This window comes from Ursus maritimus, unplaced genomic scaffold (assembly GCF_017311325.1).
Source record: "Ursus maritimus isolate PB19 unplaced genomic scaffold, ASM1731132v1 scaffold_23, whole genome shotgun sequence".
In the NCBI taxonomy this organism is placed as follows: domain Eukaryota; kingdom Metazoa; phylum Chordata; class Mammalia; order Carnivora; family Ursidae; genus Ursus; species Ursus maritimus.
In genome coordinates, this window is record NW_024424786.1 from 30,928,267 (window position 1) to 30,953,834 (window position 25,568).

The 25,568-nt window shown below is 42.5% G+C and overlaps 1 protein-coding gene across 2 annotated transcripts; it reads right to left on the reverse strand.

Moving 5' to 3' along the window:
- Positions 1-1,875: 1,875 nt before the first annotated feature.
- MTCH2 (mitochondrial carrier 2) lies at positions 1,876-19,784 on the reverse strand. 2 transcript variants are annotated; one of them, XM_040639099.1, is made up of 13 exons: positions 19,602-19,781; positions 16,683-16,767; positions 16,418-16,524; positions 11,427-11,453; positions 11,016-11,078; positions 9,604-9,661; positions 9,306-9,357; positions 8,841-8,900; positions 7,467-7,560; positions 6,374-6,421; positions 5,576-5,643; positions 3,888-3,963; positions 1,876-2,085 (listed from the first exon to the last, which is right to left on the reverse strand). In XM_040639099.1, the coding sequence occupies exons 1-13, from the start codon at positions 19,686-19,688 to the stop codon at positions 1,999-2,001; spliced, it is 912 nt and encodes a 303-aa protein (XP_040495033.1). In that variant the 5' UTR covers positions 19,689-19,781; the 3' UTR covers positions 1,876-1,998. The 2 variants fall into 2 exon arrangements, with proteins under 2 accessions (XP_040495033.1, XP_040495034.1); XM_040639100.1 differs by lacking the exon at positions 11,427-11,453 and having other exon boundaries at positions 19,602-19,784.
- Between the last annotated feature and the right edge of the window lie 5,784 nt (positions 19,785-25,568).

The following is a 25,568-nucleotide window of genomic DNA, read 5'->3' on the forward strand; positions in this document are numbered from 1 at the left end:
TTAAAGTTTCTTGCACCCGAAGGCTGCTTTTATGCCCTATTTTTACAGCCACTCCAAAAGTTGCAGGAAACCCCCGGATTCTTTTCTTCAATCAAGGTTTCAGTGACCATCACACTCCCTGGGGGACTATTTCCTGACAACTCAGCTCAGCACTGCCAAGGCAAACCACTTGCCCAGTTCCACAGGTGCAACTGACCAAATGATCCTTATCTACATTCTTATTTACACAGGAGTCAGTTCATTATTTCTTGCAGATGGATCTTAAAGAGTACCTACATGCATTTAACCCTTGAATAAACTTTAGATGTCTGATTACGTTAACAGCCTATATAATTTTACGGAGGACCACTGGTATACTACCCTCATTGGATCTATAGCTTGAAGGAAGTCTGACTGACTGGACAGTTCAGGTCTTCCTAAGATTCTTCCATGGCCCAACTTGCATAGGCAAACACCAAAGCCTTGGCGCCCTCTGGTGGCAGACTGGTTCTTACAGTCCAATAAGCTGCTCGACTAGGAACAGGCAGTTATCTATGAGCAGAGAAGCCACAGGATAATGAACATGGCACATTTTCCTAGATCATCTTTACTGAAGATATTTTTTGGGGAAAAAAGTGGGTAATGCAAAACATTTTTATATTAAAACAAATGCAGATAATATTGAATAGAATATAAAATTTACATTACTTTTTGAGACAAAGTAAGAGACATCAAAGACATTTCAAGGTAGGCTGCTCCTGAGCTCCAGGCTGTATTCCTAAATCCCGAGGGAGGGGGGGACTCACTCCAGTATTATGGGTGCTGCTCTTTTGATAGAGAAATCTGAGCAGCAGCAAATTAAGTGCTTACTCATTTGGCAAAATCCCAGTGGATTTAAACAAGTGAAACCATATGCTTTCTCATCTTAGAGCATTTGAACCTGCTTTTAAAAGGCCTGAGTAAATCAGAACTTTATGCTTGAGTTGAAATGATTTCCTTCTAAAATGCTTTTTTCCTCCTATGAATGCTAACATGCCTGAGGGTATGACATGCGAGGTGGTCAATATCCTAAGTGCCCTGTGGACCTAAGTGTGCATTACCAGGTATGAAGTTTTAAATACACTTTCCAAGGGCGTCACTAGGATGGAAAAGCAAACTACTTACCTTCTGCAACAACAAAGAAGCAAAATTAAAAACTGAAGAAAAGATTATGATAATTTGTACAGAAAATATTATATACACGTAGAACTGTATAATGATACAATTTAGGGACTGGCCAACACTTAGCTCTTAGAGAAGGGCTACTGCTGCAGTATTCACTTCTCATATTTATATGACAAGAATTTCTTTTGGGGAGAAAAAGAAACCAATATGCTTCCTTTCCAAATCTTGTTTGTTCTCTGTAATTTTCCTTTTTTGTTGCTGTTGGCAATAATTTATTACTTTGCAGTAAGAGACTGAAGGAGGAGATACCCTGTGTAGAGATTTTCCAGGGTCATTAGCAATGGATTGTGGACGAGAGACAGGGTTAATCAAACGTGCTTGGAAGCATATAATGGGAGGGAGATTCTGGTGGATGCTGAGGTTTTAGGGTCTACTAGAGAAAAGGTAATTCATAACCTCCCATATAGTTTACCTTATTACGTTTCTTAAGTTTTATAGAATTCTCTCTTTCTTCTTGAGAATGTACTCTACATTTTACAAAGCCTTAAAATTAAGACTCAAATCACATGACATCCTGCCTATATCTTCCAGGAAAACGCAACTTTTTCCCACCCTGTTTAAAGAACAAGTCTGGAGCAAAAATGTCCCATTTCAGAATAACTAAAGGGGGAATATCAGTGGTAAATTATGTAGTGCTGATAAAAAGAACAAAAAAGGCAGACACCAAACACCTCCATTTTCCCAAGATTAAATGATTATTAAAAAAGCGCGCCACACTGTATAGAAATCAACATTCTCTCCCATAATTCTGTGCATCTGGGACTATAGAAATGTCACTGTCCCTGCCCCACATCTTCAAATTAACATTCTCAGGTCACAACAATAAGTCTTCCCAAAGGGGACCTTCCGGAAAAACAAGCTATTTCCTCGGCTCATATTTCCCTGGAAAAAAAAAATAAAATAAAAACAAATAAAGTCTAGTGTGAACATGAGGTCCGCCAGTCCAAATCAGTAGAGAGATGCAACTGGACATGTTTCTGGAGACGTGACTAAAGGGCCAGGTCGGGACTGGGGCTATCACAACAAAGCGGGAGCAGCGTGTGCACTCTGACTCCAGCCCAGCTTTCTGGAAACTAACTACAATGTTGACACATGGATAAGGCAAGGCTCTCTTATTTAGACAGAACTCCCAGTCTGGATTCTGGCTCTGCCACTTGCTAGCTAGGTTATCATAAGAGTCAATACATACAGAGTGCTAAGATGGTCCCACCACTCGCTAAGGGCTGGCTTTTATTTACTTTTTAATGGAATGGTCAGATCTCTAGGAAGTACTTATAAAATCTTACAATTAGAGTAATAACGTTGCAAGCTTAATTGAACAGACTCTGAAGTTGGACTGCACACAGATCCTGCTCTCACAAATACAGGCTGTGTAACCTTGGGTTATATAATCAGCGTTATTTAACGATTTGAAGTCCCAGTTTCTTCAGATGTGATGTGGGACGATAATGGTACCTACCCTCATATGGTTATTCTGAGGATTATAGGAGCTGATACAAAGGCGGCTTTCAGCACGATGCCTGATATGCAGTAGATACCCCATCAAAATTTGCTATTGTCCTAAGCACTTAGAGGACTGACGACTCCCCAGGTAAGGTGTCTGATACCCTACTGCATTTTCTATCTGCTTTCTTGCTACAGTAGGGGGTTAGTTAGAAAGTAAGGAAAGAAGGGCCGTCTTTCCTTTTAAATGGGGACCACAACAGGAGATTGCTCAATAGAGTGTAAGACTCAAAATGAAACCGAGAATGTTCACGTTGGGTCTGTATGGAAATCATTCAAGTGTTCCAGGCTGGATTCACAGAGGGGCTTGCCTGGCATGCACGCTGAGCAAAGGCAACTACAGCAGCCCTTAGGCCTTCTCATTTGGAGTTCAGCTGGGGAAGACTGAGCTCTGTGAACAGAGGTCTTTCTCGCACGCGTAACTAGTGCTATAATATAATGTGACGAAGAGATTCCTCATACACTATCTTCTACAATCCTTGAAAAAGTGCTTCCCACTTAAAAACAGTTTTAAACTGATGGCCATTTAATGTGATCCTGTGTCAAATTTAGCACACAGCCACCCATTATTTTGGTTCCTGATAAAGCTTTACCTAGACTGAGAATTTTTGGTTGCAGAGGACATATCTCACAGCGATAACAAAGCAGAAATTGGAGTCTGGACAAAATCATCCTCTGAAAAGACTCTAGAAGAAGAAACCTACCAGCTCCAACATCATCACTGTGACAAATAATGTTATAAACAACCTCTTGTTTCTCAGTTTCCTCTCTACTATACTGGAGGAAAACACAGGAATATATAAGGAGATCCTGAGAAGTTACAAAAAGAGGTGACGTTAGAAAAAAATAATCTGAAATTGAGGCCATCGTTTTAACAACCAGGATAAGTGTCTACCCAGACCCTATTTATAATTTGAATGTGATCACTCAAGTGGCTTCTAGGTCACATCTAGGGATTCTTAATCCATTACCCCTCCTTACACTTCTAAGCAGCACATTACCGCTATGCTGGAGTGACATAAAGGGTACATTACTTGGTAACTAAAGGGTTACCTACAAAAATTAACCTGGGATTCCAGAGACATTATTTAAGAAAACAAACAAAAACAAAATAAAATAAAGTGTGAGAGAGAGGAGGTGAGGAGGGAGGGAGGGGAGAGGAGAGAATAAGACAGAAGTACCTCTTTTTGTAGCATGCACCAGCAATCTATCCAAGAAGTATATACTGGGGAGTAAGGAGGGGATCCACCAGCAAGCCTGAATCAGAAAAAAAAAAAAAAAAAAAGAGAGAGAGAGAGAGAGAGGTGAGCTATTCAAATTAACATTTCCAAAGCATTCGCTCAAGAGTTTGATAAATCTTTGTCAAAATATTCTCCTACCTAAAAAGTTCCCCAAGAGGCAATTTAAGTTCTAATGGAACAAATTATATTGGAGCAGGGAAAAGAAAAAGCATCCAAAGGAATTCCTTCCCTCATACTTAGGTCTTTGTTGTTGTTGTTGTTAAGTAATCTCTACGCCCATTGTGGGGCTCGAACTTACAACCCTGAGATCAAGAGTCGCATGATCTACCAAATGAACCAGCCAGGGGCCCCTCATATTTAGGTTTTGAAACAACAAGTAAACAGAAACTCAACCAGTTATGAATTTCCTAAAATATCTGGGTTTTTAATTTGAGAATGAATATAATTCTAGAATATAGCAATTACAGGATTAAAGTACGGAGTAAGGGGATTCAAAAACTAAGTGGTGTTCAAGAACTGAAACGGGACACTGCATCAACCCGCGGCGACCACACGCTTTACACAGACATAGCCTACGATCATTTCCTCCCGAAAAATGTGTAAGGAGTGGTAACACATTCAACTCATCCTTCAGGTATGCTCTGGGCTAAAATGTGGCCGCCGCCCTACCAATCACAAAACAAACAGAATGCGACATGAAATACGGTAACTGTGTTCAAAACGCCACACAGCTCTCTGCTTGACATTGGTTTGAAAACCATGACAGGTCTAACGGCACACTGTGTCAGGGACTGTACTCGAACAGTCCTGAATGAAAGCCCGAGGCAAAATGTCTGCCCAGTGAGGTGCAGGCACTTGGCATCGAGAAGCTGGAGATCAGTGGTGTCTGCTGCCGTTCCGCCCTTCCCAACCAATATAGCGAAAGTTAAGAAACTGTCCATGACGAAGAGAAAAAAAGAACCTTTCTATGGACGAAATTTCCTACTTTTCTTTCTTTAGAACTTACTTTCTCCATGCAGCCCCTATAGGAAAAACAGGTACAGGTTGTCATTCCATCCCTGACAAATCCTTTGTAACTTTCATGAAGAGGAGGATAAAGATTTAAAATAAAGGAAGGATGTGGAAATAGACTAAGCTGATCACAATGCCGCCTGAACTCCAGGCAGGTGTACACTATCTGTAAGTACTTGAGAAATATTTCTTATGCCCGTCTCTATCCTAAAAGAGGATACGAGGGGGCTGCTTATAATATAAATTGATACCATGGCTGGTGTGTGGAGCAGAGAAAAAATTCAGGGAATCTACTAATGGCATCAACTGTACTTGTCTTTCTCAACTCTCCCTGGACTGCTCTGCCTACAGGCATACAGGCAGTCAACTACCAGGAGAAGAAATGCAAGGCACTGGGGCGCCTGGGTGGCTCAGTCGTTAAGCGTCTGCCTTCAGCTCAGGGCGTGATCCCGGCATTCTGGGATCGAGCCCTGCATAGGGCTCCTCCGCTGGGAGCCTGCTTCTTCATCTCCCACTCCCCCTGCTTGTGTTCCCTCTCTCGCTGGCTGTTTCTCTCTGTCAAATAAATAAATAAAATAAAATCTTAAAAAAAAAAAAAAGAAATACAAGGCACTTACCCACAGTTGTTGACAGCCATAAGATTAGAGACAAGCACAAAGGGATAGGTCAACATACTCGCAAAAAACTGTAAAGTGGTAAAAAGACGGCTAAGTTATTAGGTCATTCCGAATCCACAGTCTCTTTTTTTCTCTCCCTTCAAGTCCTAGTGCCACCGTGGTCAATACTCCAACCCTGACTGTGCCTTCTCAGCATCTCAGGAAGGACAAAATTACTTTGTTGAGCCTGGAGATGCCTCCTCCTAACATACCACTGCATCCAACAATTAACAAAAGGTCAGAAGGCGTCTCTTATTGTGACTGAGTCCTCTTTCAAGTAAACTGGAGAAGAAATGGAAGAAAAGGCAAACGCAATCAAATACAAGGAAGCATTTCAAAACACCCACGGAGACAGGAGGCAAACGTGAGCGTCCCTCCGAAGCCGACGGAAGCTACTTCAGAAGTAAACTCCTGGAAGACTCCACACGACTCAAGAGGGTGAACCTCCCTGGGGCAGGATCAGCAGGGCGCAGGGGGAAGCAGGCCTGAGACCTGAGAGCACCACTGCGGGGAGAAACGCCCCCCACCACCGAAAGCCAAACAGACCAAACCGTGTGGGCTTGTCAGTGCCGTTCCTGTGACGCAAGGACTCTGGGTTAGTCACACCTCTGACCACCATTAACAAACTTAAGAGACTCTCCTTTGAGACATCTCGTTGTCCTAAAGCAGCGATAACACATGATCCAGGTGAAAGTTAGAAGAAAATGAAACAAAACACAACTATCTATCTCTAGGTTAAGAGGATTTAAAAAAACTCACTCCTGTGACAGCCTGGGAATAACTCTTCATTTCACTCATGGTGGAGACCTAAAACAGGAAGAAAGCCTGTGTTAGAACGAGTAAGAAAATTAAGATGATGTTAGCAGTGAACTGTCCCCAACCATATCAATCTATTCTATCTCTAAATTTTTAGCTTCTCTGACAGCTGGAAAACTAATTTCAAGATGAGAACATGAAATACTGATAATGAGCATAAAAAGGCAGTGGACAAAATGATCAACTTGATCCAACACGAAGAGACAAATCCACACGAGACTACGGTGGCTGAGGAACAAACAGAACAGCCCCAGGACTGGGGTGGGGGGGAGCAGTGAGACTGGTAACCTTTTCCCATGTCCTAGAAATCCAATCCCTGGAAATGACATTTACGGTGTATCCGAGGGACAGGTCACTGTCTCTGTACGCGCCCAGCTGGGTGCCCGATGCTGCACAGACCCATCTCTGTACTCAGAAGTGCACTGCACGGGTTTAGTCTTCCCTCTGTGTGTTCTATTTCCCACCACGCTACGGGGCTGCCTCTCTACAGAGAGGCCCGCAGCTTCCAGGACAGGCTAGTTCTCAAAACCTCCCAGGCTGAGGTTTCTAAAAAGCCCAATCCAGGAGTCCTTTTCAGATTAGATGAAATACCCTTGATATACTGTAAAACCGTCCTGCTTCGGAGTGTCCTCGAAAATCCCTATCAGTACAGAGGCGATCTCCTCGCAGCACAGAGACAGGGTAGATTTCTCCGGCTTATTCAGCTATAACCTAGGGACTTTTTAGGTGCATCTTTCTATGGTAAATAGTACAGGTCATCCCATTAGCCTTTGCAAACTTGACTAATAATGTTTAGCCATATAACGATGAGTCTGGCAAACATATAACAAAGTGTCACCTTATCTTTTTTTTTTTTTTTTTTTAAGTAGGTTCCATGTCAAACCTGGGGTTTGAACTCAGGACCCTGAGATTAAGAGTCACGTGCTCTACTGTCTGAGCTAGCCAGGTGCCCCACGACCTTACTTTACAGCTAACCAAGCCGCCCAGTGAATACAATAAAGTCAGCACCAGCACATCTTATCCAGATCACACCTACCCCACTGTCCAGTGCATAGGTATTGACGAGGTAGGCCAGTGAGTTACAGAGCCACAAAGAAATGATGTCACCTAGGAGGCGAGGAATAAGACCCCTACATGAAGAAACAACAAAAATAAGAAGAACCAAGAAATGTGATCAGTAAAAAGATAATCCACTCAATGCAAACACTTCTCAAAGAGAGATTTCAAAGTCTTCGAGAGAACTGAAAAGACACTGAATGCCAGAATCTAGCACTAACTAGTCCATTCTAGTTAATATAACTGTACTTGAGGTTAATCTCTAATGACTTTCATTCCCATTTTTCAAATGCAGGCCAGCTATACCCTCTCAAATCTATACCTAAAGGCTCACCTTACTATAAATAACTATGAGCAGGGGGGACAAAAATGTGCCTGTTTTGGAGAAGAAACTTACATATGGTTTGGCTAATATGATAGGGCCGAAAATGACTACAAAATCACAAAACGAGAATGGCCCAGACAGAGGTGAGGGACCTCAAAAAACATATTCCCAGGGCCTAGGTGGCTTAGGTGAGGCAGCATGGAGCAGAGGGATGAATATCACCCCACAGACTGAAGTCCGGGGTTCAAATGCCATCTCCATCACTCATCAGCTGCGTGACCAGTAGCAAGTGAACTTCCCAGAGCACCAACTTTTTCTAAACTCTAAAATAAGAATGTACTAGCTATCCTGTCTCCTAGACGATTTACTTATTTATTTTTATTCTTTTTTCTTCTTTTTAAGTAGACTCCATGCCCTACCTGGGATTTGAACTCACAACCCTGAGATCAAGAGCTACATGCTCTACCAACTGAGTGAACCAGGCGCCCCCTCCCAGGCTATGACGCTCAAATAAGAACAGTTACATGGAAACGCTCTGAAAATGAAAGAGGACCATTTCTAGTTTCTGTTATTAAACAGAAGAATGAGAGTGGTAGTCTAAATTCTTCCAAAGGAAACCCAAGGAAATGAATACAGCTTTGCAAAAATGTATGACTCTCAGGATAAGGAAGATAATTTCCCCATTTTCAAAAATTAAGTTTCCCCAGCTTATCCACTGTACATCATTAGGAACCTACTATAAAGGTAGAAACTTGGAATGAATTCAACAAAATTTTAACAGAATTGAAAACAAAACAAAAAACCCCAAAACAAAAAACAAAACTCTAATATCCAATGTTTCAGATGTCCAGAAGCAAAAGTTATGGATCTTTACAAGAGAATTTAAGTCAGAGGGGCTTTAATAGAGCTTCACACGAAGTAAACCCAGAGAGTACATCTTCTCTAAGGATTAAATAGTCATGTCCTGATTTTCGTTAAAGCTTTCCACTCCCACAAATAATTGCACACGTAAATCAACAATTTACTTACGCAAAAAATCCTAGGATGCCCTCTTCACGATAGATGGTTACTATGGAGTCATAAAGTCCACTAGGTACAGAAGATGGAAAAGCAAAAATACATGACGATTATTTTGGAGCTATTAAAAAAAATGTCCAATTACGCTTTTGACAAGGAAATTTATACATCCCACTCCCTTTTCTGCCACCCTCACTCAACGACAGTTGCATTTAGAGACAGGAATGGGGATGTTACCACCTAAGGGTGTAGTCACACGGAGTCAGGGTGAATTTTGGCTTCAGTGGCTCTGCAACTTACTCTGAGATCCTGGGTAGGTTTCTAAACCTGCCTGGGCCATTTTCTTCTATTTTACCATTTTTGGTTCATTTCTGTGCAGATCGAATGATCTATCAATTTGTTCTGTAAACTCTAAGGCACATAAAAACGTAAAGCACTTCAACAGATCTCTGAATACTGGAAAACAAAAGCACTTACCAGTACTTGGATTCTCTGCCAATGAATTGTACCATAGATCTCAGAGTGATCACTGCAGAACATAGAGAAAATATTTTTAAAACTACGTCGAGATAAATTTTGATAGCCCTGCAAAAGAAAAAAAGTTTTCCATCTAAAGACACTTTGCTCTCTGGATAAATGCCCAAACAAGCAAGCAAAGAAAAAACACGCACACAGGCACTTTAGTGAACTCCCGTATCAACCGAAGTGGTCAGGAGAGAGCATGCTATGAAAGTGAGGTCACAAACCAGATTCCAATTACCAACTGAAAACCTACCGTGGAAGGGATGTGTGATGAGGGTAGCAGCAGAACGGGCCATCATCTCTCGAGTTGTCTAGAAACAATCAACACACACGTCTGAAATCTAAATAAACGACACTCAGATTCCTGTGAGAAGTAATGTGGGCGACACAGCACTCCTGCCCTGAATTCACGTGATACAATATAACACAGTCACCCTCTCATACTTTCTCCTCACGGATTTCAATGTTCTGTTATGGTTACTCCTCAAAACTGATGTACAAAGCAGATTTCTGTTATCTTCTCAATTTTACAGATTGAAAAAAACAAAACCAAAAAAGACGAAGAGGGTCACTAGCAAACAGTAACCAAGGTGGAATAAAACTATGAGGCCTGGTATTTAGATTTTTAAGTTGCTTTCTCACTGTGAGTGATTTCAGAGATCCTGAGATCTACGTTATTCAAATATCAGGCTCTGTTTAATCTGTGCCAACATAACAACCCTGACTAGTTTTTCCACCCAACCCTATAACCGCGCAGTATCTTAGAGGTGCTATTTATCCTAGTTTATCTTTCTTGTCCAGGACTCTGTAAAGAAGTAAAACTGTTGAAAATTAAATTCCAACACTGGGGAGACAGGTTGTGAATAGAGCAGGTCTGTTATTCATTTATGCATTTAAACACGATCTTCAGTCATCTAGTGAAGACATCACTCGCCCCTACACTAATGATAGTCCTGAGAAGAGCCTCTGGGCCAGGATGGGTTAATTCAAGTTAAGAAAATACAAAAACGTAATTAATCCATGTACCTCTACTTTTAAATAAAAGTAGAAAATTTACAGAAAACAAAGTTGATTCATCTGACATCTAGGCCTGCTTCTTTTGGACTACATACTTTAGAAGGCATCATCCTTCTTCTTTACCAGAAGACTGTGATCTCACTAAAAACAAATAAACAATGTAAAGACTAAGAAATAAGAGAGTAGTTTTGAAAGCCATAAATATTAAGTCAGGCGTGAAACAAACTCCAATGGCAGAAGAAGGGAATGGGCATTGGGTATGAGGAAGAATCCCAAGTTGGAACCACGTTGTAAAAGCACCTCCAGATAGAAAATACCCCACACACGAAGGGCCTGGCCACTGCTTCAACACAACTGTGCCGGAGGTGGACACGTCTATCAGAAGACTTGCAGTAGAAACCTCTTCAATTTTAAAGATGAAAGGAGTGGACAAAATTAGTTTCCTTGAAATGCATCTAATCCAAATAGGAAGCAATGCTTTCTTCTTCTTTTTATGGTTCACATGTAGAAAAGCCCAAATTAAACTGAAGGTCTAATTTCATTGGGAATAACACCAAACCACAGGCCTGATGATCCTGATTCTACAAACTGCTGCGCTGCATACACTGTGATTTAGGGAAACAGCACAGCACATAATCAGTCTCTTACCTCCTTGATAACTTGGTCGAAGGAAGGTGTGACTTCTTTCTGTACATTTCCGGGGCCTAAATCCTGAAAATCAAAATGAAAGAAAACAGGTATCTTGATGGTTTTATTTTTTATTTATTATTATTGTTATTTTTTTAAAGGTTCTATTTTTTTAAAGTAATCTCTACACATAATGTGGGGCTCGAAACTATATCCCCAAGATCAAGAGTTGCACCCCCCACCGACTGAGCCAGGCAGGCACCCCTATCTTGACGGTTTTAAACAGAACTATTCAAACCGGTGGCTGCCCTGTATGCCAACACTGAGATGAAAGGAGAACTGACCGCTTGTCCCTTCTCCAAAAGGGGACCAAAGAGCAATGACAACTTGCAAGGGAAATGGGCCCATGCATACAAATCAGCTCCAACATACCTCAACCTTGTCACATTCCTGGTAATGCTACAAAGAAGAGAAAAAAAAAAAAAGAAAGGATGATTAGGGCCGTCAAAGTGTCACTGAGAGAAGATATAAAATGAGAATAAAACAGTTGGGGGGTTTTTTTGGGTGCATATCTCCAATAATTTCTATTTCTAATTAATCTATTAGAAAGAAATGTCTCTAAGATGATCTTATTGCTAAGTTTAACATAGCAATGTTAAATGGAGGAACAAGCAAATGCTCACGAAAATTCTTATCTAAAAGAAGAAAGAGGAAAACAAACCAAAACAAAAATCCAAGGGCATTATTTACGACATATACACATTTAGCAGAAATAAGCTGGTAAAAACATAGCCTAGCACTAAGACTATGTCTCACGGTTTTTTCATGAAAAAGCAGGACCAATGCCAAACAACCTGATTAAAAAATGGGCAGAGACTCTGAATACACATTTTTCCACAGAAGATTTACAGATGGCCAACAGGCAAATGAAAAGATGTTCAACATCACTCATCATCAGGGAAATGCAAACCAAAGCCACAATGAGATAGCACCTCACACCACTTAGACTGGCTATCACCAAGACAAAAAGTAACAAGTGTTAGAGAGGATGTGGAGAAAAATGAACCCTGATACTGTTGTTGGAAATGTAAACTAGTGCAGCCACTGTGGAAAAGAGTATGGAGGTTCCTCAAAAAGTTACAAAGAGAACTATCTCGGGGTGCCTGGCTGGCGCAGTTCGTAGAGCATGTGACTCTTGATCTTGGGGCTGTGAGTTTAAGCCCCATGTTGTACACAGAGATTTTTTTTAAAAAGATTTTATTTATTTCTTTGACAGAGAGAGAGAGTCAGAGAAAGCACACACAAGGGGAGCAGCAGGGAGAGGGAGACAGAGAAGCAGGCTCCCCACGAGCAAGGAGCCAGACATGGGCTCGATCCCAATGACCAGAGCAGAAGGCAGACGCTTAACCAACTGAGCCACCCAGGCGCCCTGTGCAGAGATTACTTAATTTTTATAGAACTACCATAAAATCCAGCTATTCCACATCTGAAGAATATGAACACTAATTTGATAAAATATACGCACCCTGATGTTTATAGCAGCATTTTTTCACAATGGCCAAGATACAGAAACAACCTAAATGGCCATCGATGGACGAATGGATAAGGAAATCATGGTATAAACGCACAATGGAATACAGCTCAGCCATAAAAAAAAGAAAAAGAAAAAGAAAAAGAAAAAGAAAAAGAAATTTTGCCATTTGTGACAACATGGGTGGACCTTGAGGGTATCAAGTTAAGTGAAATAAATCAGAGAAAGACAAAAGCTGTGATTTCATTCACATGTGGACTCTAAACAATCAACCAACCAAACTCACGGACAGGAAGAACAGGTTACCAGAAGGAAAGGGAATGGAAGATGGGTGAAATGGGGAGAGGGGGTCAAATGTACGGTGATGGATGGTAACCAGAAGATCACTTTGAAATGAATACAGATGTCAAATTCTAATGTTGTGCACCTGAAACATAAAATGTTATGTACTGATTTTACCTCACTTAAAAAAAATGGTACCAATACCCAATTGGGGCAAGGCTCTTTCCACCGTACAAAAGAACAGAGAATTGGTGCCAAGTCCGAATAGCTCAAATCGCCTCACTTTTCCGCTTGTATCTGACTGTTTCTAAAACAAGCAAGAGAGATTTTGTTCTCTTCTAAAATACTGAATACTGCCAGAGTTCAGACTATATTGGCAGAGGAAATATAATTTGTGGGGTATTTCAAAAACAGAAGATGGGCTAGGTGAAATAAAAGAATCAGACAACAGAGCTGCTAGTCATACCAGATTAAAAAAACAGACATTTTCTTTTGTAAAAAGATTTTTAAAAAAATCAGAAGAGAAGAAATTTCAAGACTAAGCAAAATGATGTTTTTGGGTCAAATTCCAGGTCTTTAGTTAGAGTAATTCTAATAGTTTCAATTTCAGGCATATTTAAAAATTCTCACTCATTTCTAGACTTTGCTTTTTTTAACCCCATTAATAAAATTTTCTACCTGTCCTTTCTACATTATTCTGAACAGAATTCAATTCCATTCTTGTTCAGATATACAGAACTCTTTCTTATAAAGGCTAACGATTTCACCGACCCCGAACTGGTCTTTCTCCCTGACTGCATAAAGCTGCTTTTGATACTACGTGTAGTACAATCCCGTTATATTGATCTGGCCACATGTGAAACACATATTCAGGGTATCTGCTTAACTGACTTTATTTTGCTTTTCCTGTACGTAAAGGAACCTGTTCTCAAGCAGTACTTTCACTTTTGCTCTAAGTCTATACACAAAGCTGGCTGACTAGGTGACAGCTGCCTTTCCACATGTAAAGCTCACTTAAGTGAGGGCAACACTTTCACTGAGCCCAGGGGATGGTGTGGCTGGGGACAAAAGTCATCAACCCACCAAAAGCATGGGCCCATCAAGACTCCATTACTCTGACCCATGGGCCACCTGCATGTTTCCACGTTCGGCCCACAGGCATGACAAGAAGAGTAAGTGTAAAGTGTACAGTACACAGCTCTTGATCTCGGTGTCATGGGGCTTGAGAGTTCAAGCCCCACAAAGCCCCACGCTGGGCATAGAGCCTACTTTAAAAAAAAAAAAAAAAGTAAACGTAAAGAATAACAAAATGACTGAAGGGTGAAACAGCTTCCATGTGAGGAACCTACTGAAGAACATCTCCGACTCAAAAATCAAGGAAGGCTGAAGAGAATTTAAAATCTAAGCCAATTAGCACTTATATGTGCAATTTAAGAAACAAAACGATCATAGGGAAAAAAAAAAGACAGAGGGAGGCAAACCAAGAAACGGACCCTTAACCAGAGAGAACAAACTGATGGCTACCAGAGGGGAGGTGAGTGGGGGGATGGATGAAAGAGGTGATGGGGATGAAGGAGGGCACCTGTCCTGATGAGCTCGGGGTGTTGCAAGGAAGTGTTGAGTCACTATATTGTACACCTGAAACTAATATTATACTGTATGTTAACTGACTGGAATTCCAATAAAAACTTAAAAAAAACTAAGCCAATGAGATCATGAAACTGTTTAACAAAATTAAGACATGCTCATCGGTGATAAAACATTAGAACTGGGTTAATGTTAAAGCTTACAAAAGTAAATGAAGGATTGCGCCAAGTACTATTTAAAGAAGCAGTTAGTAACCATTTGGAATATATCTGATGTATTACATAGGCTGATAATATTATATAAATTTGGTTAGTATACACCGTGACATTTCTTGAGAGTTAAGAGCACAGAGGGTAACATACCTAGGTGCCAGTAGGAGACTGAACTAGAAATGCCTTCGTTTTATATTCTCCACCACACTTATGCTAAATACCTTCCCAGGGACTGTTCTAAATGGTACAGAATTTGTATTCATAACACCTTTATAAATATAATAAAGGGCCATTCTGTTTGACCTACATGGTAATTCGTACAACTGAGAAACCAGCACCACCAGAAGCATTAGCTTTGGCGTCTGAGGTGAAAAAAAGATGGCAAAACAAAAGGATCACTGAGAAAGAAAGAAATGTAACCTTGATGTTTTAACAAACATTTTATGAAACACTGCAAACATAAGAAAAATTAATAATTCACCTACATATCCATCACCAAGATTAAGCATGTTAACATTTGCCCTTACTGTGTCAGATCTCTGGCCTTCTTAAAATAAAATGCCACAGAAATAGAGAGCGAAGTTCCAGCTCTCATCTCTTCCCCCACTTCCCAAAAGTAACCACTAACCTGCAACTGATGTGCACTTTGGTGAGGTTAAAAAAAAAGGCCCCCCCCCAAATTTATGTAACATAACACATTCGCAGAAACAGTGCACAAAATACAAATGTACAATGGAATAAATAACGAAAAGGCAAATATCCATATAGTCATGATTCAGGTCAAGGAAAATCATTTCCATTACCCCTGAGCACCATGCATGGTCCCTTTTACCCTCTCCCTCCCCATAAATAACCACTATCCTGACTTTTATGTTCATCTTGTTAGGTTGTTTTTTTCTTTTAAATAAGTTTCCGGGGTGCCTGGCAGGCTCAGTCCATAGAGCATGCGACTCGTGATCTCAGGGTTGTAAGTTCGAGCTCCACGTTGGGAGTGGAGCTTACTTTAAAAATGAATAAAGTATTTAGGGGCACCCGGGTGGCTCAGTCGTTAAGCGTCTGCCTTCACCTCAGGTCATGATCCCAGGATCCTGGGATCGAGCCTCACATCGGGCTCCCTGCTCAGTGTGAAGCCTGCTTCTTCCTCTTCCACTCCCCCTGCTTGTGTTCCCTCTCTCGCTGTGTCTCTCTCTGTTAAATAAATAAAATCTTTAAAAATAAATAAATGAATAAAGTATTTAAAAAAATAAATACATAAAAAATAAGTTTGTAACAGAGAACATTTTACGAGGAGTAATGTTAGAAATAAGAGGAAAAGGGCTGCCTGGGTGGCTCAGTCATGATCCTAGGGTCCTGGGATGGAATCCTGCATACCCTGCATCAGCTCCCTGCTCAGCAAGAAGTCTACTTCTCCTCCCTCTCCCTCCTCCCCCTACTCATGCTGTCTCTCTCTCTCAAATAAATAAAATCTTAAAAAAAAAAAAAGGAAAATAACTTCAGAAAGAAATATGTATGCTTCAATCAGCTTCCTTCCTCCTTCAAAGAAATAAAATGAGCTGTACAGGAGATCAAGTAAGTGTTTCTGCTCAGAATGACTGGTTCCGAGGAAGAAGGCTTGCAGATCAAGATCTATCACTTCATTTTATACAAATTCCCCCTGCATCCCAGGAAAGAATTAAGAATGGGTATTTGAAGTAAATGCTTTCAAGAAAGGACATGGTCATAAATATATCTTTGAAATTGCTCTTGGTCAGTAGAACAAGATTGCATAAAAGGCAATCTAAGTCTTTGGGAAGATTACTTGATTTTCTTACCTGTAAAACTTTACCATGGACCACAGTTCCAAGGACGCCTGAACACAGTCTTGGAGTTAAGCCTGTGAACAACCCACGCTTCCCATCGATGCTTGCAATGTGCTGAGCTAAGAACACAAGTCAGAGATTTAAATTCCAGTTGAAAGAAATGGTTACATAGAAATTTCATGTAAACAGGCTTTCTGTGTCTCTTCTTTCCATAACTCCTGTCTACCTATCGCTGTCCTCAATGTCTCCAAATTCCAAATAAATCAAAAACACTTACCATAACAAAACAGACCAGGAAGCTGACATACTTGCCGCCCAAAAATATTTCGTCCTATCGTTGGAGGAAGAGGCTCATAGCCCACCTTTAAAAACAAGAGAATATATCAATACCAAGCAACATTCCCCACAATGTCTTGGCTGCAAGGTTATAATTTTTAACACCAGTTAAAATGCAGTGTATGTTTTCCAAGGCAAGGAAGAAGTATTATCCTTGTCAGTTTCTTATTCTGTCAACTGATAAGACTAGTTTCAATAAACTCCAAGCTTTCTTTTGGTTCAAATTCTACAAAGTAAACCATGTAGCTGAGATAGACTAATATAAAATGAAAATAAAATAAGGGAACTTTTGTGTTAGGAAAGCTATAGTTTACTGAGGAGTATCAAAAATATTTTCTAAAGAAAATCTAACACTTTTTTTAAAAAGATTTTTTAAAAAAGATTTTATCTATTTATTTGACAGAGAGAGAGCATGCGAGCACAAGCAGGAAGAGTGGCAGGCAGAGGGAGAAGCAGGCTCCCCGCTGAGCAAGGAGCCGAATGTGGGACTTGATCCCAGAACTCTGGGATCATGACCTAAGCCGAAGGCAGATACTAAACCAACTGAGCCACCCAGGCAACCCTAAAAAAGATTTGTTTCTCTCTCTCTCTTTTTTTTTTTTTTTAAAGATTTTATTTATTTGACAGAGGGACAGTGAGAGAGGGAACACAAGCAGGGGGAGAGGGAAGGGGAGGGGGAGAGGGAGAGGGAGAGGCAGAGGGAGAGGCAGGCTTCCCGCTGAGCAGGGAGCCTGATGTGAGGCTGGATCCCAGGACCCTGGGATCTTGACCTGAGGTGAAGGCAGATGCTTAACGACTGAGCCACATAGGTGCCTCTATTTGTTTATCTTAGAGAAAGAGAAAGAGTGCATGCGCTGGGGTGGGGAGTGGGAGAGAGGGACAGAGGGAGAATCTCAAGCAGATTGGGTGCTGAGCATGGAGCCCGACGCAGGGCTCAATCTCACAACCCTGAGATCACGACCTGAGCCAAAACCAAGATTGGGACGCTCACCTTACTGAGCCACCCAGATGCCCCTCTAACACTTTTTTTTTTTTTTTAAAGTAATCTCCACACCCAATGTGGGGCTTGAACTCACAACTGGGAGATCAAAAGACCCTTATACCCACTGAGCCAGCCAGGTGCCCCAAACGCACTTTTTGTATTTGGACAAAACAGAAGACTAAGCCACCATCAACTCTGCATTTGGCTAGCAAGATGAAACACTCAAAAGGCAAATGCAGAGAGAGCTGGATAATTCATGTGGGAAATAATTATAAGCTAAATTCATGTTAAACAAGCAGATTGTCACTAACAACCTAATGAAGGCCACTTTAGAGTTAATGTATCATTTTATTTTTACAATATATTCAGCATTCATAGTACTACAGGGAAACGTGAGCGAATGAATGCCATAGGACTTGGTTTTGACCCGCTATTGCTGTGATTCTTAACCTGTTCAATTAAATAACTCCTGACTGAGCTCCCTGAAAGTATTACCATATCACTATTTTTAAAACTCAGTATTTGGAAATTACACCAAAACTCTTAAGACACTTGGCAACACATAGAAGTTGTGTAATCAGGGTTAAGGATATTCGAATTTTTGAGGCAAGAGATCTAAACGTCACTAGAAAACCCTGCCTCCTGAAGAAGTTCTGAGTAATGGGCTCATGTCAGATTTACTGTGAAATGTCACCTCAAGACATGATCTAGCTACAAATGTGCCAATTCTGTTTTAGACATCACAGCACATTTCAATCAAAGTCTTCCTTCTTAGTTCAAATAATTTATTTTATAGCAGCCTTTTACATATGGAATCTGAATCCAATGGGTCAACCAAGCAAAACATTTTGGAGAAGCATCAACTCAAGAATAAGAAATGTGGCTCTCCCTAGTGTCTTGCATATTTCTGACAGAAAGGTAGGACACGCAAGGACAGGGGTTCTAACAACTGCTCCTTCCTTGGTACTATGCATGACATAATTATGTCAACTTTCAACAAAGATTTAAAAAAAAAATGAATGACACGCCCATCACAGGGAATTCTAGAAAGGCAATTGAAAATACTATCAAAGGGTGTATCATCAGTTAAAACCTGGCTTACTTGTCTGTGAATATAAAATAGCCATTTAAAGATTATTTCACAGCAAATCAGAAACTAACACAAATGCTTGAACTCTTTCATCGGAACTATTTCCAGCTCAGACAGATGTGATTTTCACTGTCATGAGCCACAGGGGCTGCTGTTGGAGAGCGCTCAGTGAGCTCAGTGAATCCTTCCGAAATTTGAATCAGCAACCACTTCATTACCACTTCTGAAAGAGCTCCCTGTGTTTACCTGGGTATCTGGTGCTAAAATTTCGGAACAGAATAGCAGCAGTAACAGTAGCAAGTAAAAATGAAAGGGGAAAAAAAAAAAAAGCTAATAAAGTGTTGGCTCCCTCGAATTTCAAATTTGTCTTTAACAGATTTCCTGTCTTGTGTTTGGGGCGGAGGAGGTGGTGAATGCTGATTTCAGAGGGGCAGGAGGGGAGGGTTGGGAAGCTCGTCGTGGCAACTGGCCAGGACCAACCTCAGGGAAGAAAAAACAAAGTTCAGAGGAGCCACCAGGACGGGCAGGGCAGGACGGCAGTTGGCTACCGGGAAAGGATCGGGCCTCCCCGCTTAGCAGGGAGGCGAGACCGGGGAAGGCCCACGGGCAGGGGAAGAAGAGCCGCGGGCAGTGGAAGCTGTCCCTAAGGGGAAGGAAGGGGCAGCAGGGAAGGAGCAGCATCTCAGGGGACTGAAGGCCCGGGAAGGCTGGAGCCGATCGCCAAGCGCCGAGGGCAGCGGCGACTCAACGAGGCGCCGGGCGGGGATGGGGATGGCGACGACTCATACCTGGATGAGCACCTTCACGTACATGAGCGGCTGGGACAGGATGGTGAGGCCGGAGCCCAGGAGCACCTGACTGGCCGCGTCCGCCATGATGGCACCCGCGGACGGACAGAAAGACAGAGCCACCAAGCGACCGAGCCGCTCCCGGATCACGTGCCAGGTCCGCCGGCTTCACTGGCCCGCCCTCGGCGCGCGCGCACGCACGCACCGGCGCGCGCCTCCCCGCCCCGTCCTCGCCCACCGCCCCGCCCCGAGAAACGGCAGGCGCTCGCGAGCCAGAGCAGGGGTCGGGGCGGGGCTTACGGGCCGGGTGCGCATGCGTTCTATAGTGGGATCCGCGCCCGCCACTAGGAATGGCAGTTTCTCTTGCGCTTGCGCAGGCCGGGAGCGTCCGAAGGAGAAGAATGGGCGTGGTCATGGGGGGTGTGACCCTGACAGCAAAGGCAAGGTCAGAGGAATGAAAGAATTGAAACAGAGTTCTCCGTTATGCTTTGCCTCTACCAATTGCCCTTTGGGCATCTGCAACATAAGGTATAAGGGTATTCAGAACCCTAAACAACTCAGTGGCCAACAAAAACTAGTTAAGTCTGATATCGAGCAATGAATTAATCAGGGGGGTGCTATTCATTCATTCAATTAATGTCACCTTCTCAGAAATGGCTTCTCTGACCTCAATTTAAATTTACCTCCCCCTTATTTCCTACCACATTGTCCGGTAGCACTTATTGTCTGAAATTATTTGTTTGTGTCTTCCACCAGAATGCAAGATCTGTGAGTTCAGCAACTGGGACAGCCTTTGTTCACTGTTGTCTATTCGGCACCTGGCACATACTAGGTGCTCAGTAAATATTGCACGAATGAACAAATACTTCAGTGCCCTGGAAGCTACAGGCTAGTGAAGGCAAAAGGGAAAAGGCATTGTCCTTAACCCTTCAGCCCCCAGCTGAAATGTTCTGTAGCAAACAACACTTAGGGAGGCAGAGCATGGCTCAGAGAATGAAGTACCTAGAGACTTGTATTTGGATCCTGGCTCTCCTTTGTATCTAAATGAATCAAAAAACATTTGATCTTCTATTATTCAGTCTTTGTATCTAAGGAGAACACTACTACCTACTTTTCAGCGTTATTTATGTATTTATTTATTTGAGAGCGAGAGCAGGGAGAGGGACAGAGGGAGAGGAAGAGAATCTCAAGCAGACTCTGGGGTGAGTGGGGAGCCAGGTGCAGGGCTCAATCTCACCACCAGAGATCATGACACAAGCCAAAATTAAGAGTTGGACACTTACCTAAGTCACCCAGGCGCTCCTCAGGTTTATTATTGACTGACAATTGGAATTATGTATAGGATAAGATTTTTTAAAAACTGTATTTTGAAATAGTTTTTTTTTTTTTTTGAGAGAGAGAGAGAGAAAATAAGCATGAGCCGGGGGGAGGGGCAGAGGGAGGGTGAGAATCTTCAGCCGACCCTGCACTGAGCACAGCCTGATGCCAAGCTCCATCTTAGGACCCTGAGATCATGACCTGAGCCCAAACCAATAGTTGTTCATTCAACCGACTGAGCCACCCAGGAGCCCCTGAAATAGTTTTAGTTATTATTATCCTGTACACAGTATGGTGCTAGGTGGTACTGGGAGGCAGCTTATAAAGCCAGAAGGAGCATGGCCTTTGAAGGCCAGTAGACCTGGTCTAAATTCCGTTTCTACTAGTTATTAACTCTGTGATGGTAGGCAGTCACAAGACCTCTTTGAATTTTCTTAGACAAATAAGTATAGTAATGTCTATTCTACACAATTGTGTGGATTGAATGAAATAATATGCCTACCCAGCTTGGCTCACAAAAATATATTAAATTATAGGGGCGCGTGGGTGGCTCAGTCAGTTAAGTGTCTGGCTTCAGCTCAAGTCATGATCCCCGGGCTTTGGGATGGAGTCTTGCATCAGGCTCCCTGCTCAGTGGGGGGTCTGATTCTCCCACTGCTCCTTCCCCCTGCTTGTGCTTACTCTCTCTTTCAAATAAATAAATAAAATCTTTAAAAATATATATATATGTGTGTGTGTGTGTGTGTGTATTGTAGCTTTTAGAGTTATAAGAAACTTACAAGTTGCTTCTAACTAAATCCAGAAATTATTTAGACATCAATACAATTGATAACTAACAATAGTGTCTAGACAATAATTACCAATAGAGACCATCTACCAAGGGCACTCTTTGTTCTAGGTTTTGTGCATTGGTGGTGCCAAGAAAACATCCACTCTCTGCCCCACTGACGCCTGAGGGCACTGAGAGGTAAAAAGCTTCTTGCAAGGATGGTGGGTGGGGGATGCAGGCTGCTCTACCATATTCTCCAGCGGTGCAAAGCAGAAGCTACCCATAAAGTTTTGGGAGAATCTGGAGAAAGGGAACTGAAGTTAGTAGCATAGATAAGAGAAGGGCAAAAGGTGTAGGGTTGTTACATGCATCTGCCTGAGCTGTGTACTGTGCAACTCACAAAGACTATGATCTGAATGAGTGGTGTTCCCCGATAGGGTTCAATATGGGGAGTTGTAGTTGGTGACCCATATTCAAGTGGTGAGAGGAATAAAAAAGTCAGGCGGCGCCTGGCTGACTCAGTCAGTGGAGCATGTGACTCTTGATCTCAGGGTTGTGAGTTCGAGCCCCATGTTGGGAGTAGAAATTACTTAAAAATAAAATCTTTAGGGGTGCCTGGGTGGCTCAGTCGTTTAAGCGTCTGCCTTTTGCTCAGGTCGTGATCCCAGGGTCCTGGGATGGAGCCCCACAATGGGCTCCCTGCTCAGTGGGGAGCCTGCTCTTCCCTCTCCCTCTACTGCTCCTCCTGCTTGTGTTCTCTCTCTCTCTCTCAAATAAATAAATAAATAAATAAATAAAACCTTTGGGGAAAAAAAAATAAAAATAGAAACGTCAAAAGGGGCAGAACTAATTGGGAAGGGAAACAGAACTAGAACAGCAGTGTCCCTGAAGTCAAGAAAAAGGTTTGGAAAAGGAAGGACGCTCAGGAATGTCAAAAGCCACTAAGAGGCCAATAATAATAACGAAGCCCAGGGAAAGATGAGTGGATTTGCCAGTGAACAGACTCCTGGGCTGGGAGGCAGCCTAACCTACAAGAGAGATCAAACGTCATGTAACCCCTCCCCCCCGCCATTTTTAAATTCTGATTCTGGGGGCGCCTGGGTGGCTCAGTCGTTAAGCATCTGCCTTCGGCTCAGGGCGTGATCCTGGAGTTCTGGGATCGAGCCCTGCATCAGGCTCCTCCGCTGAGGAGGCTGCTTCTTCCTCTCCCGCTCCCCCTGCTTGTGTTCCCTCTCTCGCTGCCTGTCTCTCTCTGTCAAATAAATAAATAAAATCTTTAAAAAAGAAAATTCTGATTCTGCCACTTGCTAGGTGACAACCTTGGGCAAATCACGTAAGCCCTTTGTGCTGAAGTTGGGATAAATAAGCCCTCCTTCACTGGCTCATTGTGAAAATTTCGAAAGCAGCCTGGCATTCCCTATTCCCCCTTCTTTATTTTTCTCTGTAGCCTTTATCACATTTCGAAGTACTATATAATTTTTAAATTTGTTCCCCTGCCCCCAACATTCTAGAATTATGTCCAAGAGGGCAGGGATTTTGTCCTTTTTTTTTGTTCACCTCAGTATTCTCTGTGCCTACGACAGTACCAAGCACATACTAGGCACTCAATACATAGTTGTTGGAATAATTATTCCAGTGGAAACCTCTGGAATTTCTAGAGAGTGGGTGTCAGTTTCCTTTCCAGGCCCAGCCTGCTTATTATTCCTGAGTTCCTTCATGTTCCTCAGTTAATTATAGATGAGATTTTGTATTTTATAGTCCTTCCTCATATGTTTCTAAATTGCCTTAGTCCCAACTGCTGAAATACTCATCTATTTTCTCTTTCTTTCTTTCTTTTTTTTTTTTTTTTTTTGAGAGAGAGAGCACGTGTGAGGCACGGAGGCGCAGCAGGAGAGGGAGAGAGCCAATCGCAAGCAGAGCTGGTGCTGTGCATGGAGCCCAGAGCCTGTCATGGGGCTGGATCTCACTACCCTGAGACCTTAGCTGAAATCGAGAGTGGGACCTTTATCAGTCTGAGCCACCTAGGCACCTGTCATCAGTTGTCTTAATTAGGACTTCCTTTTTTTTTTTAAATACCTTTTTAATTTTTTAAAAAACGACTCAATTTTTTAAAGATTTTATTTATTTATTTGACAGAGAGAGAAAGAGGGAGTGAGAGAGCACAGCAGGGGGAGCGACAGGCAGAAGGAGAAGCAGGCTTCCGGCAGACAGCCCTACATGGCACTTGATCCCAGGACCCTCGGATCATGGGAGACGCTTAACCAACTGAGCCACCCAGGCATCCCATAATTAGGACTTTCTATGTGCAAGTTGTGGACACGTGGGGGAGGAAGGGAATGTATTGACTTTTTTTTTTTTTTAAAGATTTTGTTTATTTGACAGAGATAGACAGCCAGCGAGAGAGGGAACACAAGCAGGGGGAGTGGGAGAGGAAGAAGCAGGCTCATAGCGGAGGAGCCTGACGTGGGGCTCGATCCCACAACGCCGGGATCACGCCCTGAGCCGAAGGCAGACGCTTAACCGCTGTGCCACCCAGGCGCCCCATGGAATGTATTGACTTTTGTAAGTAGATGGCTTCAGGCATGGCTGCGTCCAGGATTTTAGAGGATGTTACCCAGACTGGGCTTCTTTTAATCTCTCAATTCTGATTTCTTCTTTGTTGATTTTATTCCCAGACAGGGTCACTCTTCGGGGAGGTCTCCTCCAGCTTCCATCTTATACTGTTGTAGTCCTAAGACCAGACAGAGGAGCTACTCTCAACCCAAAAGGCCCAATAGACATCCTGGCGGGGGCGGGGGGCTGTCCTAGATTGGATTGTATACATATTCCTGAACTGCTCATTGTGATCGGAGGGTTGGGATGTGCGCTTTCCTGAGGCATAGGCCACATGCCCTCCTTTAGAGCTGAAATGCAGATTATATCTAGTGGGGAGCCCACCCAAAGTACATGATTGAGTGGCACGGTTTCCCTGAAAGGGAAATTGAGGTGCTGAAATCAAAGGAAAGGCAAATGGAGTTGTGAGAGGGGCTGAGAAAGTGATGACACCTTGTTGGACCCCAGGGGCAGGCTGAGGGGGAGAAAGGGCAAATGACCACTGGGCAGGGGAAAACAGTATCGCGTTTCTTACCGCAATGCTGCTATGAGAGTTATTGTGTAACGTATTGGTGCTGGATTCGTTGCTTGTTGTTGCTATAAAGTCTTACCACAAACTTAGTGGCTTGAAATGACACAAATTTATTTATTTTTTTTTTTTCAAATTTATTATCTTACAGTTCTGGAGGTCAGAAGTCTGAAATAAGTCTTAAATCAGGCTGTTGCCAAGGCTGTATTGCTTCTAGAGGCTCCAGGGGAGAGTCCATTTCTTTGCCTTTTCCGGCTTCTAGAGGCTGCCTGCGTTCCTTGGCTCGTGGCCCCTTCTTCCATCTATCCAGCCTCTTCTTCCTTCATCACAGCTCCTTCTTCTGACTCTGATCTTCCCGGTGATTATAGGACTCACCCGGGTAACCCAGCTTAACCTTTTTGTCTCAAGATCAGTAATTTAATATGTCTGTAAAGTCCCTTTTACCACAACAAAGAATTATTATTGAAAAAAAATTTTTTTAAAGTAGGCTCCACGCCCAGCATGGAGCCCAACAGGGGGCTTGAACTCACAAACCTGAGATCAAGACCTGAGCTGAGATCAAGGTCAGACACTTAACCGACTGAGTCCCCAGGCTCCCCAACAGAGAATTATTTGACCCAGATGTCTACAGTGCTGAGACTGAAATACCCTGGTGTCAGTGTACCTAATCTTAACAATGACAGGAGCACAATCACACACACACACACACACACACACACACACACACCATAAGAACGCACAATTTGAATATTAAGCATAT